General features: G+C 41.7%; 2 protein-coding genes across 2 annotated transcripts; one reads left to right on the top strand and one right to left on the bottom strand.

Annotated features, from left to right (window-relative positions):
- Positions 1–2,571: 2,571 nt before the first annotated feature.
- Positions 2,572–6,261, top strand: LOC134659666 (gastrula zinc finger protein XlCGF57.1-like). The gene is made up of 5 exons (XM_063515347.1): positions 2,572–2,750; positions 3,144–3,279; positions 3,831–3,884; positions 4,384–4,440; positions 4,678–6,261. Exons 1-5 carry the CDS (start codon positions 2,622–2,624, stop codon positions 6,243–6,245), a joined length of 1,944 nt encoding a protein of 647 aa, XP_063371417.1. The 5' UTR covers positions 2,572–2,621; the 3' UTR covers positions 6,246–6,261.
- Positions 6,262–7,174: 913 nt separating this feature from the next.
- On the bottom strand, positions 7,175–10,498 carry LOC134659682 (lactoylglutathione lyase). The gene is made up of 4 exons (XM_063515366.1): positions 10,418–10,498; positions 9,179–9,402; positions 7,861–7,971; positions 7,175–7,344 (listed from the first exon to the last, which is right to left on the bottom strand). The coding sequence occupies exons 1-4, from the start codon at positions 10,481–10,483 to the stop codon at positions 7,230–7,232; spliced, it is 516 nt and encodes a 171-aa protein (XP_063371436.1). The 5' UTR covers positions 10,484–10,498; the 3' UTR covers positions 7,175–7,229.
- Positions 10,499–15,789: the final 5,291 nt, after the last annotated feature.

Raw genomic sequence — 15,789 nt, forward strand, 5'->3', positions numbered from 1 at the left:
TATTTGGATTTAATTAATAAAACTTTTGAGTCAGGTGATGTCCCTGAATTGTGGAAGCTTCAAATCATTCTTCCTATCCTGAAACCGGGAAAAGATCCTGAGAACTTCAGCTCTTATCGTCCCATTGCTCTCTCCTCGGTTCTATGCAAGATAGTTGAGCATATGCTTAAAAACAGATTGGAATGGTATGTTGAGAGCTCGGGGCTTCTCTCGGAGACCCAATTTGGTTTTAGAAAAGGAAGAAGTGTTACTGATAGCCATGCTCTATTATCAACAGATGTCAGAATAGCTTTTTCTCAAAAACAAGCCGTTGTTGCTGCTTTCCTTGACATATCCTCTGCCTATGACAATGTTCTTCTCCCGGTACTCTGCAGGAAACTGCGTTCCATGAGAATTCCGGAGAAAGTTGTTCTTTTCATTAATAATCTCTTATCAGGCAGGAAAATTTCATTAAGAGTAATTAACATGCATGATAATTCAAAACTTGTTTGGAGAGGTCTTCCACAGGGCTCGGTTTTAAGTCCATTACTTTATAGTATATATACCTCTGACTTAGATCAGTCCATCAATCAGCATTGCAATATCCTCCAGTATGCGGATGACATTGCAATATATTCGGCTCATAGGAACGTCGTTGATGCGACCCATTACATAAACAATTCTCTCGCCTCTTTGGGTCTTTGGCTAGAGGCCCATGGTTTAGACTTGTCTCCTTCTAAGAGCTCAGCTCTAGTCTTTTTCAGAGGCCGAAATTGCCCTCCTATTAATGTGTTTTTTCGTTCTCAAATCATCCCGGTCCATAGTAATGTAAAATTTCTAGGTGTTATCTTTGATTCCAAATTATCATGGATCGAGCATATTAAAAGTTCAATTGGAAAGTGTGAACATTTTTTAAATATAATCCGGGCCCTATCTGGCTCCTGGTAGGGAGCCCACCCATATTCTCAGAAATTATTATATAACGCCTTAGTCAGGTCTCTTCTCGATTTCGGTTCTATTATAATTGAGCCGTGTCGCAAAAAAGATCTTAAGAAACTAGATAGGATCCAATCTAAAGCCCTCAGAATAGTTACCGGTGCCATGAGATCTTCCCCCATTAGAGCGCTTCAAGTAGAATGCGCTGATCCCCCCTTAAAGATTCGTCGTCAGTATCCAGCTGATAGATATTTATTCCGTGTTGCTCAATTAGAAAACCACCCTATCTTCCCAAAGCTTCAAATATTACAATCCCATGTTGATGTGAATCGGTTATGGCTGAGAAGACCAAAACCAAATCTTGTTACCAGTCTAGTTAGATTAAATAATATTGAGGTTCCCTTAACTAAATTCCCTAAGATCCCCATTTATACAGTTCCTTTCGAGGCCCTCACGTTCCAGCAGAAATCAGTGAACATTGGCGTCAACCGTAGTTCGACTGACGTCAATGACAGATTCCTGTCTTCAGTAAGAACTAAGTGGCAGGAATGGGATTTACTCTTCTCGGATGCTTCAAAATCTAACAATAGTTTAGTTGGATGTGCCTTCATTCATGATAATTTGATGACAACCCACAAATTTCAACTTCCCTCAGTTTGCTCTATCTTCACCGGAGAATGCGTAGCCATTTTGAAAGCAGTTAAATATATAATAGAACTCAAGGTGCCCAAATCGGTGATCTTTTCTGATAGTTTAAGCTCGATCCAGGCCATTACCTGTAATTCTATCAAAAATTGCTCAAAAGCCCCTATAATTTGCCTAATTAAAGAAGCTCTTTTTTCTTGCCACTTGTTAAATTTAGAAGTACAGTTATCATGGATTCCAAGCCACAAAGGAATCCACGGTAACGAAAAAGCAGATGAAGCTGCCAAAGAGGCGGCTACAAATGGTAGTAGGTCCTTTTTTAAATGCTTCAGTAAGGACTTGGACGTAGTTTCATCATCAAAGCTACTTTCTGTTTGGTCGGATCTTTGGGTTTCTAATAACAAATTACAATTCTTTCAAATTCAAAAAAATATTTATCGTAAACCTTGGTTTTATAAACATAGGTTCAAAAAAAAAGTAACAAGTGTTCTGATTCGCCTTAGAATGGGTCATGTGTGCTCTCCGGAGTTTCTATTTAGGATTAATGTAAAAGGTAGCCCGGAATGCCAATGTGGGTATGGTGTAGGTACAATTGAACATATATTTTTCGAATGTCCGTTGAACCGTCTTTCCTTATACGATCTCTTGATAAAATTCAAAGTCTGCCTCCCCTGTAATGTCAAATCTCTTCTGGCTAGTTCTGAACCCAATGTATTAAAACTGTTGGCATATTTTATTGATAAAAATAATATAAGTCTATAAATATTTCTTATGTATGTTCAGCTATATGTGTTTATTGCTAATGTTATATTATTAAAACTATCTTTATGTGTATAATTCTCTAAATTCAAAATTCTGGGCTAAATCATATTAGGTGCACTCCTCAGTTTGTCCTTATATTATAACTAAACTTGACATTGGCAAAGTGCCCTGGCAGCAAAAGCCATTCTAACAAAAAAAAAAAAAAAATCGCCAAGTTTACGATCGATCGATATATCTTTCGTATTGAAAAAGTAAATTTCTGTTGTAAATGATAACCGTAGTGATTCCCAAGTAAGAAAATGGAGGAGTTGCACTCGTGTAGCTGCTGCCTGGTGCGGCCACCAGAGAAGGGACTCAAGACTGTGTATAAACATCTCGGCAAAACAGAAATATATTACGACATGCTGAAAGCCTGCTTCGATATTAATGTAAATATAGCAACTTCATCGAGAAATATTATTACGATTATGTTTGGATTACATATAACTTTCTGTAGCTATATCGTGATTTGCTTACATTGCAGGATTTTATAGTTTTATTTGATGCATCCATTTCTCAATCAACCAGTCCTATTGGTGCTTTAGCCTATTAAATGTTTTTTTTTTACAACAAAAATGTAACCAATAAATTTAGTTATTGAATAGATTGCTTATATCTATTCCTAAATAACCGGGTCCACACAGAGCGAGCATACGCGCGCGAGGCATTCCCTCGCGCACAAAACAGCCAGTGTAGACGTGCCGTGACTTGTACTTGTAACATTGCAAAGTTGGTACCAGTTAATTATGTTGTGTTAATTTATCTAGTATGTTATCTTGCAGCTCGGTATAGGAAATGAAGAGTGTGGTATCTGCGAGGTGTGCGTGGGGCGGCTGCGGGACGCGAACGACTTTAAGCTGCAAGTGCAGCGCTGCCAGACTGAACTGCATGCTCGGTTCAAGGGAGTACTCTCTACCAGTAAGATATTACACATACAAGCTTGAAACAGATGATTGGACTTCCTTGTTCTCCGTGTTTCCTCTGCAGTTAATGAAACTATGGAATACTACAACATAATAAATTGATTTTTAAAAAGTTTCTCAGGTGGACTTCTTACAAAATATTATAAGATTTGATTCCATGGAACTAGGGGTAGTTATTTTTGTATAAAATTAACTTTAACTTGAACTTCATGTGATCTAAAACAACAATATAATGCCTTGATGCTTAATAATGCCTTAAGGTATTAAGTCTGCCATTTGTGCTATTTTTTATTGTGCAATAAAGTTAAAATAATAATAATATACAAAAATAGGAAACTGGTGTTAAAGAGACATTTTAAATTGCAAAGTTTTGTAAGATATTCTAATCCGATCACATTAAAATATGTATATAAATATATAATAAAAGCTGGTTAGGTACCAGTTTAAAGAACTTACTTTGTAAAATTACTTTTAACTCATTTTTTCCATAAAGCTTAGTCAAACTCTTAGTACTGCGCTTGAGATATTTATTTATCCTTGTTTCAGGTGACAAGTTCAAAATTAAGTTGGAGAAAGCGGCTGGAGATGAGACCATCAAATGTAAGTGCAGGTATTATGTACTTGAATATTAACATTAAATTTCATGTTATTTCAGAATGTTGTTTTAAAATCAACTTTTAAAACTATTTTTGTTTTGAATGTATGTGAGCGGATTTCTGGTGGTGGATTCGTGTTACTCTTAAGGATTCTAGCTTCGTGCCAGTCGTGCCGCCCACCATACAAATATGGCCAAGGAAGTTTGAATCTTGTTGTATTATCAATTGGGTTGAATTTCATTTGTTCGAAAAGTTTACGAGACAAATGAAATGCTACCTACTTTTTTTTTAGTTAAGGTTGACATTCCATCGAAACTGAGTGTACATCCTAATGTACATGTACATTGGGCGGCACGAGGCTAGACAAATACTGTACAAAGTATACTAGTGAGACAGAGTGGTTCGAAATAACTAATTATGTGTAAAAATAGTGAAATTTTTTAATCACTGTTATAGTTGGGTGGGTCTAGTTGCCATATATAAAATAAAAGTTTGTGCTGCAGGTGATATCAAGCTGGAGAAGTCGGAGGTGGAGATGGCTGACGGCGAGGTCGTATCAGGTGTGTAGTCAGTATGTCTATAAAGTAGTTTTTAGTTTGTCTTTAAATATTAAGATTAACCTGTCGAATCCCACGATATGACGTTACCATAAGCGTTCTGGCTCATACAATCTGTTCTGTTCTGGTTCTGGTTATATATGAGCCGTGGGAGCTGACAGATTAAGCGTCTCGATAGGATCTCTTACACGTATTTCGTGAACACTACCTGATTTTAAGCTTTAATTCTTATTGTCCTAGTGGCCATATACGGCGGGCCACCAGGGCCTTCAGCGAAGCCCGTTTCTACCGCGAGCAACCGCGACACTTCACCGGCGGATACCGTCACCGATCTCGACGACTCCAAGCCGGCTCGAGCTTCTGGCCGCAATAAAGTGCACGAGTGCGACATATGCCACAAAAAGTTCGAGAATACAAACGCTAAAACCAGACTCATTATCCATCGCCGCTCCCACACTGGAGAGAAACCTTACTCGTGCAATGTATGCGACAAAAAATTCGCACAAAGGAGCCACTTAAACACACATTACGCATATCACATAGGGAAGTTCAAATTCTCCTGCGAAGTGTGTGGTACGCGATTTATACAAAAAAATCAATACGTTGTACATATGCGTGGGCATACAGGTGCAAGACCGTATTCGTGTGACTTATGCAACAAAACTTTCAGACAAAAAGGCCACTTAACCGTTCATATGAGGAAACATTTGAAATATGATCCTAGTAGCGTGGAGCCGGGAGAGATTACATGCAAATCAGAATTTGCTGATGAAACTGATGACTTTACATGTGATATATGCAGAAAACAATTTGCAGAGGAAAGCGCCTTAAACACTCATAAAAAAAATCATTCCGGTGATTATCCATTCACTTGCGATATTTGTGAAAGGAAGTTTAATACGCAGTTTGCCTTGAATAATCATAAATTTGACCATTCTGGAGGGAAACCTTTTAAGTGTGAAAAATGCAATAAAGGGTACACATCGAAAGGCGCTTTAAATCTACATTTGAAAGTTCACACTGAGGATTATAAGCACGCATGCCTTCTGTGTAGTAAACGATTCATAATAAAGGAGAATTTAAATGTACATATGCGCGTACACACGGGGGAAAAGCCTTATACCTGTGCAACTTGTGAAACTAAGTTCCGCTATAGATATAGCTTGAAGAAACATTTATTGGAAAAACACAACCAAGTTATGGACAAGCAGTTCTGTTGCGACATTTGCGGGAAACGATTTGCACTACAGGGGACATTAAATAAACACATGGAAAAGCACGCTGAGCAAAAAAGGGAGGAAGAAGCCAAAAAGGAAGGGCGGACTGAAGACAGGCCATTTATGTGTGAATTATGTAGCAAACGATTTTCAACAAAAGGTATTTTAAGAAATCACAGAGAGACACACTCCGAAGAAAGACCTTTCGAATGCGAAATATGTCATAAGAACTTCAGAATGAAAAAAAGTTTGCAAGATCACATGAAAGTTCACGAGGACTTTAAACGACACTCGTGTGAAGTGTGCGGACAGCAATTCAAACATAAATCGGCCTTAGCAGTTCATATCCGACGAATGCATTCTAAAAGTATGCCTCACACTTGCGATGTGTGTGATAAAGCGTATCCAGTTATCGCTGAATTAAAGAAACATTATCGAGTACACACTGGGGAGAGACCATTTGCTTGTGAAATATGCTATAAGAGGTTTCCACGGCAAGATGGTGTAAGGAGGCACCTTAGAAAGGTTCACCACGAGAAACCTTCGAAATATATTAAATTAAAAGAATTTAATAATCCTTACAATAAATAATACTATGTAGTGATATGCAAACCAAACGTCGTTTAGGACAAGGAATATTATACGCCAATTTTATTATTGAGTCCACACCACCTGATTTAATCAGATTGTGCAAAAAAAACATTACAATTAATTTATTATTCCTATAGGTATAGATGGTCAAAGCAATTTGTCAGTAAATAGAAACAAAAAAAACTATACTCATCCTTTTCTTTTGGGTGCTCTTACTAGTGTAAGACAAAGATAGTATGACTCTCTCCTTCTATGTTTGAAATAAAACAGTCCTTTGACACACTTTAATTATTAAATAAAATGAAATTTTATAGTGTTCAATAAGTACTAACCATATATTTAAGTTTTATTTGTACACGTGTTCATGTTATTGTTAACAATAATGATCTCAGTTAATCTTTGAATAATTTGAAATATTTAATAAAACTAAATATTATGGTTCATTTTATTTCCTTTAAGTTTTTATCGACGATACGACGGAACTATTAGTGTGAGAAGATAGGGCATGCAATGCAACTAGTAGTGTCATTCTATGGAACTTGCTAACTATATGTAAACAAACCGCCATATTAAAATTGTCTCTGAACGTTAATTTACTAGTGACTTGTTTACATAGTTAACAAGTTCCATAAAATGACACTTTAAATACAGGTTACTAAGTAAAAAAGGAAACACGTTTAACGTATATATTTTATTACATAACATGATACAAAATTTAAATTCTCACTTTTTCTTATTAATAATAATCTTTATAACACTTTGGGCCGAAATAATTTAGGTATAATGATTTTTATTAGATGATTTAGATGGCACATCATTAGTTACTACAAAAATAAACCACGAATAAAGTGACTTTAGAATTAGATAGACCGCAATTAGACTATCATAGAAATGTTCATATACAGGATCCCTTATATACGTACATATGTATAAGGGATCCGCATTTCGTAAGCGACATTCTCGTGGAATGCTCCGTAAGTATTTTTACATGGCCTTGAAGATCTCGATCCAGTAACCGTCGGGGTCCTGGATGAAGGCCAGGCCCTTCATGGTCCCGTCCTGCGGGCGCTTGATGAACTTCACTCCCTGCTCCTCGAATCTGTAATATTTTTTATATAATTATTTATTTTTGTTTTTATTCAGAAAACATGATCCTCCATTAAGTACTAGTGGCTGACGACATAATCTTTTCGAGCAATGGCCCCATACCTTTGGCCTATACTCGAGTAGGTGGCGCCATTTTTTGATATTTAAAGGCCCGTCTCCATATTGCGCGGCAAACTATCGAACATTGGCTCGCGAGGCAGCCGCGCGCAATGGATACCGGGTTGGCTCGCGAGCCAACGCGATCTGATCGAGTTGGCTCGCGAGCCAACCCGGTATCCATTGCGCGCGGCTGCCTCGCGAGCCAATGTTCGATAGTTTGCCGCGCAATATGGAGACAGGCCTTAACACATATCAGTGAAAGAATAAGGATCAAAATCAAATGGCGATCTAAAAATTTTGATCATGTGTCGAAAGATGGCAGTAAATTTGCTGACTGCAAAATTTACTTTGACAATCAGCCTCTATACTAAATTCTCTTTGACGCGGCCCTTCAGTCGACTCGACTTACTTAGCGCAGGCCGCCTCTACATCAGGCACTAATATACCGATGTGCCCGTAGCCACGGGGCTCGCTGTTGCCGTTGTGGTAGCTCGAGTCGTCGCTCTCGGTGCCCCAGTTACTGAAATAAACAACATTTCCTTAAATCGTGGTTAACCCTTTACTTTTAACCCCACTATTGAACGTCACGTCCATCGTAATCATCGGAAGTCATTAAACTGTCTTTAACAGGGGGCCTACTCTCGTATTAAATTGCAAATCCTATTGCGATCAATAATCCGATCTAATTACATACCCATGAAATATATAGGTACGACAGACGAGGCCGGCACCATTACTACTAAATTATTCATTCTCAGCACTACCAACTTGTATTGCTGTACGCTGTACATACAACTTTACTTCACCGAAGCACATGAGCAAACCCGATTCATAGAAAATTAGGTTGGCAACACTATAATAAATAAAATAAATTTATTTCGGATATGTAAATCCATAGAACAGTTGTTAGTAACATTTAACTTATAAATATTATAGTGTCAGTAGAATTACAATCTAATCTTAACCTACAAACTCGAACTATAGCGTAGCGTACTCTGCGTACCCTAACTTCACCGATGGCCCGCCCCCACCCGCTCCTGCCCCAAATAATTAAATTTTCCTAGATATTTGTTTGACTCATACGAGTAATAAGTATATCTAGATATAGGCTAAAGTAGCCGGTATCATATTCCAGTTTGTGAAGGCTACATGACACCCAGGCCACATTACGCAAATCTGCACATTATGTTTAACAATCTTTACATTCCACAGCAGTAATTACTACCTAGTTGGAATACTTTGTTTCTAATTGAAAATTAATAGATCAGCATTTTAACAAGCCCCAAATGATTAATCTTAAACCACTTTGAACATTTATTGTCCCGACGTATGTATAATTATATAGGTATACTTTATTGCACATAGAAATAAAAACACGAGAAACGCACAGCTACAGAGGAAATTAAATACAACAAAGGCGAAGCATTCTTAGCATTTTGGTTGCACCCTAGCCTAGCGAGCATAGTATTTAGAAACTTAATTCCGAAAATTGGCCCCAGGAACTAGTTTTTATAAACGAGGCTACCATCTGACCTTCAAAACCAGATACACAGCAAGTATAACTGCCAAAGCTTTAACACATTCACTGCTAGACAAAAAACGGCGCACTACCCCAGAAACTGGTCGTCTATGGGTCATCCGACATCTGAGCAACGTTCACGAGCGCCCACCAGGTGGGTTCCTGGCGGCGAATGTGTCAAAGGAGAAGGGTGATATTGAAACCTTACTGTGTCAACTCCAGCGTAGCTTTCCTTGTCGTAGCCCAAGTCAGCCTTTTTGCCTCATCCTGCGGCACCTCGGCCGGGTTCTCATAACCCATGAAGTACAGAGAGAACTTCATAGCGGGGAAGTCCAGTTTCTTGAGGAGGATCATCCCCAGCACGCCGGTGTAGAACGGGAGTGACTTGCGGGGGTCCTTGATGCGGTACATGGTTTGTTGGAACATGAAGTCCTGGTGGTGTAAGACATTTTATGAATTTAGTTAAAAATAAATTGCCTTGTGTTCATTATTTTAGTTTTATTTTAAAATAAAAATTTTTCTTCTTGTGACATAGCCATGTTAAGGATTCTAGCTTTAAAATAATTTTGCCTGGCAACATTATCGTTCAATCTTAAAAAAAAAACCGTCACCAGCGCCCCATGTCACCGCAGCGACGCGCCCAGAGCGGAATCCGGCCACACCAACACGACGGCCCCGCGCGGGGCGCGACGGAGGGGAACACCGACGGAGCTATATAAGCACGCGCAGCGCACAGTCCCGCCAGTCGCGGCCGGGGTGGAATACGTGCGCCTAGGCCAGGCTCTTCCCTTCCCCCACGGGCTGGAGCGGTCACCGCCTGCCAGTGGTATCCTGACATGGGCTGGAGCGGCTATCCGCCCGCCAGTGTATTCCCTTCCGTCACGGGCTGGAGCGGTCACCGCCCGCCAGTGAATCCCCAACATCCGCATACGCAGGGCCTGTAGCGGACACCGCCGGCCGGCGTTATTCCTGTCCCCGATCTTCCCTATCATTCCCTTACGTCCGTGTTACCTAGGGAACCCGCGTATCGACCCGCTACCGTATAGTCCCCGACCGATCGGGATTAGTTAGTGATAAGAGTAGTTAATAAGTGTTTACAATAAACGTCATAAAGCCCCGTCTATATCAGTGTACTATCCGTGTTTGTATTCACAACCCGTAAGTCCCCTTTCTCCCAAATCTGAGACTAGCTCGATAAACCTCTCCAGCCCTTCAGGCCGAGAGGATATGTGACTCCTGCTCAAGCAGCACATCACATTCTTATTACCAAAATCGCATAATGTGACAGATGGATTTACCTGAGTTTGAAGTCCATGAATCTAGCATTAGGATGCTACCTTCTATGTTGAAGTCAGATGTCAAAAATCAAGTGAAGTGGACACTTGATTTTCTTATCTTTACCACTTAGAGAAAAAGATAGTCATAAAAAATCATTATAAATATTTACCTTAGTTCCTTCATGAGGCTTCAGACAGAGGGCCTCGACCTCTTCGTTAGTCAAACCTTGAGCCATGGTCCTAAAAAGAAGTATAAATAAAGTTGTAGTTTCCTTTAGGTTATGTTGAATATCTATGTAAAGATTGAAGCATCGAACGTTGCTAAGGATCCAGTAAGAAAGGGATTAAGAATTTGGATTGGAAATTAGGTTATTTACCTGCAGTTATTGAGATAACGTATATACGTGCAAGTTCTAGAAGAAAATAAACTCGATAAGCGAATTGATAGGTGATTGTGCCGCTTTGACAGTTTGAGGGTGACTTTTTTTTTTTTTTTTTTTTTTTTTTTTTTTTTTTAATTAGTATGCAGTTTGGTCGACCTTGTGACCAGCGACTGCTCTTGTTGGGAGAAGATTGGTAACGTGGCCGTAAGGGCCACGTCACCACCAAGGACGAAAGGGAAAGGAAATTCACAGGAGTAAGAAAAGAGAAAAGCAAGAATAGAGAAGAGAAGAGAAGTTAATTTGTAGCAAAAACAATAACGCTAGGTACAGAATGTTTTGAGTTGTACAGAAGTTTTGAGTTATGAGTTCCTGGTCTTTTCCCAATGGGGGCGGGTAGAGTAGTACCCCACAGGTCTGCGCAGGTTAGGTTTGTAACGAATAGTAGGAGAATTATTCCCACTATTCGTCACAAACCCGCCTTTGTCAATTTCTGCCTCTCTTATTTGGTCCAACGTTGTTTGATCGTCTGGATCCAACAAGACATGCCTCGGGCGACGCACACGTTTTCTGGGCGGAAGCTCGGGAGTGTACTCCGAGGCATGACTTATTAGATCGTTGACGTGATTGGACGCTTTGTCAAAGTAGCGTCTGCTCAACACTTTAAAGTGTTGAGCCACAGTTGTCAGTCTTAAGTCCTTGTGCAAATCATTGTTTCTCACATACCACGGTGCCCCGACCAACTTCCGCAAGAATTTGTTTTGGAGAACCTGTAGGCTCTTCAGCTGGCGGGGGGAGGCCTGGGCGAAAGCAACCGAGGCATATGAGAATACTGTGCGGATACACACTTTGTAGATGTGCAGCTTACTGCGGACCGATAACTTGCTCTTCTTGTTAAGAAGGCAGTGAAGTCGGCATACATAATAAGCTGCACGATCGCGTACTGTCTTAATATGTCGATGGAAGTTTAACCGTTTGTCTAGAACTACCCCGAGGTATCTGGCCTCATCTCGCCATGGAATGGGACGATCGAAGAGGGTGATGTTGGAAATGGATGATATTAAGGATTTATATAATGTAGTGCGTGAAAATATGACCCCTACACTTTTGTCCGGATTGACTTCAACTCGCCACAATCTGCACCAATGCCCAAGAGCATCAGATGCAGACTGCAGGAGTTGAGCAACCCGAGCAATACAGGGGGATGTGACATAAATTGCCGTATCATCGGCAAACAGAGCATAATGAGTGTCAGGAAGTTTTGGAATGTCGTTGATGTAGATGGCGAAGAGAGTTGGGGAAAGACATGAACCTTGTGGGACGCCGGCCTTAATTGGATGAAAGGCGGAACGCGATCCTTCTACTTTATAGCGAAAACATCTGGCTGTGAGGAAGTTCTCTATCAACCGGACAAGCCGATTGGGCAATCCAATATTGTAGAGTTTGTATAGCAAGCCCGGATGCCACACCTTATCAAAGGCCTTCGCTATATCAAGGAAGATCGCTCCAGTAGGGATCGCATGGCGCCCGCTAGTCATCCAAAAGAGGATGTGCTCCACAAGACGGTGAACTTGATGGACACATGAATGACTAGCCCTGAACCCGAATTGTTCAGGTATGATGATGTTATGAGCAGAAAGATGAGTGTGAATACGGGTAAGTATAATGCGTTCATAAAGCTTACCCAAAGTTTGAAGAAGACTGATCGGGCGGTAACTAACTGGGTCCGTACGGGGTTTACCGGGTTTGGGGATGCCAATGACGTCAGCCTCCTTCCAACATGATGGGAAATGGCAGTGGATGAGAGCAACGTTGTAAATGATGAGTAGGAGAGAGAGGATTCTGTCGGGTAGCGTTTTGATTAATTTATTGGTGATTCCGTCAGACCCAGGAGCCTTGCGTAACTTGAGTCTTCGGATCTGCATCTTCAGTTCCGTCATAGTTACCTCGGGGAGCGGTGTCAGTTCGAGTGGGGTTGTGGCCTTCTGAGTTAACTCCTCAGTTACCATTTTAACATGGTTCTCGTCAGTCGGCTGATTACTTGGAGAACACTGACCTTCAAGGCTAACAGCCAGACACTCAGCCTTCTCCGAGTCATCAAAAGCGGGTCCTTGTCCGTCAGGTCGAGTCAACGGTGGCATAGATGCAATGCCGTCCGTTTTTAGAGATCTCACCAGCCTCCAGAAAGCCTGATGGCTAGGTGTGATCTCTCTTAGTGTGCTGTCCCATCGCTCGTTCCTATAAGAAGCCAGCTGCCGCTTCAGATGAGTCTGAATGCGGTTTAAAGCGTTCTTATTAGAAGGAGACGGGAATGCGTCGTATGCCCTAGTGGCAGCATTTTTCGCCCTCACCAGTTCTCTAAGATACTCTGGCAAGCGCCAGCGTTGTTCCCCTCCATTAGGAACCTGCCTGGAGCAGTTATTAATAACTGTACGAAGACCACTGGTGAGAGATCCAATTGCTGCGTCAGTCTGCTCGACAGTATAGATGCCATTTAAGCCAATGTCGTTGAGTGGAGAGTCATGTCTCTCGAGAGATTTGCGCACTTCCTCCCAGTCAGTAATAGACTTAAAGGAAGGTGCGCTATCTGGGTCAGGTCCGAGCGCTATGATTAATGGCCTGTGGTCGGAAGTCAGCTCATGAACGACCTCGATGGCGCGAAGACGAAGGGACACACCCTTGAAAAGAGCAATGTCAAGAATTTCAGGTCTGTGTTCAACTATTGACGGAAAATGAGTCGGCTCCATTGGAGCTATTATGTCAACGCCAAGATTGTCAGTCAGTCTGTACAGTAACCGTCCATTAGTCATTGTTACATTACAGTTCCAGAGCTGATGTTTGGAGTTGAGGTCTCCAGCCAAAATGACCGAGTCATCAATCCCAAACACAGCTTCCAAATCAGCCTGACGAACTGTTTTGTTCGGTGATAAATAGGCAGAGATAATGGTGATAGGTCTGTGACCCGTAAGCGCAATGCGACATGCTGAAACCTCCAGATCAATCAAATTTGGAATGTCAACCGGTGAGGCATGTAATGCGCGCCTATAATAAATGAGGGTACCACCGCCCTTGTCAGAAAGCCTATCATTTCGGATAAGAACGTAATTGGCTATACGTGGATCCCTTATGTTGGGTTTCAGGAAGGATTCCTGAACCAAAAAAATATCAACATTATGTTCTTTGAGGAATAGAGCCACTTCATCTCTTTTGTATCGAATACCATTTGCGTTAAAAACGCCAATAGTTAGCGATTTAGGTTTCAGTCGAGATCTTGTGTTCTCCATTATGGCCTATTAAGTAATTTAATCGCCTTGAGTAGAGCGGCATGTTTGGCGAGAAGAGCAAGTTGCTCCATCGGAGAAGACACTCTGCGAAACTCGGCAGCGAGTTCGCAGACCTCTTCAATATCGATGGAGTTGGCTAGGTTGAAAACAAATCGTAAATCTGCAGTGAGATCCTCACTGGAGGTTGAACAAAGAGCTCTCGTGTTAGAGCGTGAAGCAGGCTTAATGGTCGGTGCTTTAAACTGTGGAGTTTTAAAGGTACATGAAGTTTCCACTTGCGGGACTATGGGGGTAGAGGAGACTCTCAGATTGAGTGGTGTATTGGGCAGGTCTCTGTGCGACGAAGAAATGACTACTGGATTTGTCTGAAGGTCGGGAGCTGGGTCGCAACTTCTAACTCTCAAGGTGGGAAAGTCAGCCGGGTTGTAGTCAAAGTCACGATAGTTATTATTTTTACTACTATTACGGGGAATACCAGCATTACGAGCATTACGCCACGGGTTTCTGGTTTTATTCGCTTGGGGTGCCATAGGACAACCACCATAGTTAGCGGTATGTACGCCTTTACAGAGAGTGCATCGCACCGGGTCCACAGATTCTTTGGTGCGTGTACACTGTCTGGTATGGTGGTCTTCAAGACACTTCACACATCTGGAAGGCAGGAAACAATATCGGGCAGTATGCCCGTAATACTGACAGTTGTGACACTGCGGGATACGGCCATTCTTATAAGGGCGTTCTACCTTCAGCCCTTTTAAGCCACAGACGTCGGAGACGTTAAAGATGTCTTTACCTTTAGGGGTTTTATCCAATATTACTAAGACCGCGTCAAATGGCTCACGTCCGCGTGCACGACGCATGCGGTGTATTTCTCGAATGGGAAAGCCTTGCCTTCTAAGGTCTTCTAGAATTTCGTCGTCGCCGATCTCAACCGGGAGGCGTTTAACGACGACTCTGAGTTGTGCGTCATCTTTGTAACGATAAGTATAGTACCCATCTTTCATAAGTTTGACCCATGCCCTATACTGGTCAGGAGTCTGAGTGGTGATCTCTATTCCACCACAGCGCCAGCCTCCCTCGTCAGAGATAGGTCGAGCACTGAGGAAACCAATCCCTCTATTATTCGCCTCCGTTGACAACTTCATCCACCGACTCTTATCCTTGAGGACAAGAACCGGAGGACGAGGAAACTTCTTTGGTTGTTGTTCATTTTGGGTATTGGGAGGAGGATTGGTCTCCTCAGCTTGAGAAAGAGGCCGTGGTGAAGGTCTATCTCCCTGATTACGAGGGCGCTTAGAATTATCATCCTCCTGAGATAAGAGAGACACAGGGGAGTTAAAATTACTGGAAGGAGATGTCAGCGATGGTGGTGTCGCAGCTTTACGCTTATTGCGCTTCCTAACGACCTTTTTAAAACAAATTGCAGTGCCGTCCAAATTAACATCAGCATCGGCGTCGGTACTAGCGTCCTGATATTCCATTTCAGAGTCGGGTCGATCTCTGGGAAGTGACTCAAAAACATTCTGACCCAGCGGTATAGAAGCTGACGAATTAGAAATCTGAGTGATCGGTCGGGAGGGGGTAGTACCAGGCAGTGTCGCCTTTGCCTCATGGGCGTCTTTATGACATCTAACAAAAGAACCAACTCTATTTAACTGATTACGGTTACGCGAGCTAGAACGACTACGTGCGGTAATTTTAGTCTTGAGGGTAGACTGTGCGACAGCCAACGGCAAAGAAGGAGAGGACTCTTTTCCTCTTGAGGCTCCACCTCCTCCATCCGATAAGAACTCTTCCATGATGTCGGGACGGTTTTGTGAAATCCAGTCCGCCAACTGGAGATGGATAAAACCTGAGTCAAAACTCAAGGTACTTGGT

This window comes from Cydia amplana, chromosome 25, assembly GCF_948474715.1.
Source record: "Cydia amplana chromosome 25, ilCydAmpl1.1, whole genome shotgun sequence".
In the NCBI taxonomy this organism is placed as follows: Eukaryota; Metazoa; Arthropoda; class Insecta; order Lepidoptera; family Tortricidae; genus Cydia; species Cydia amplana.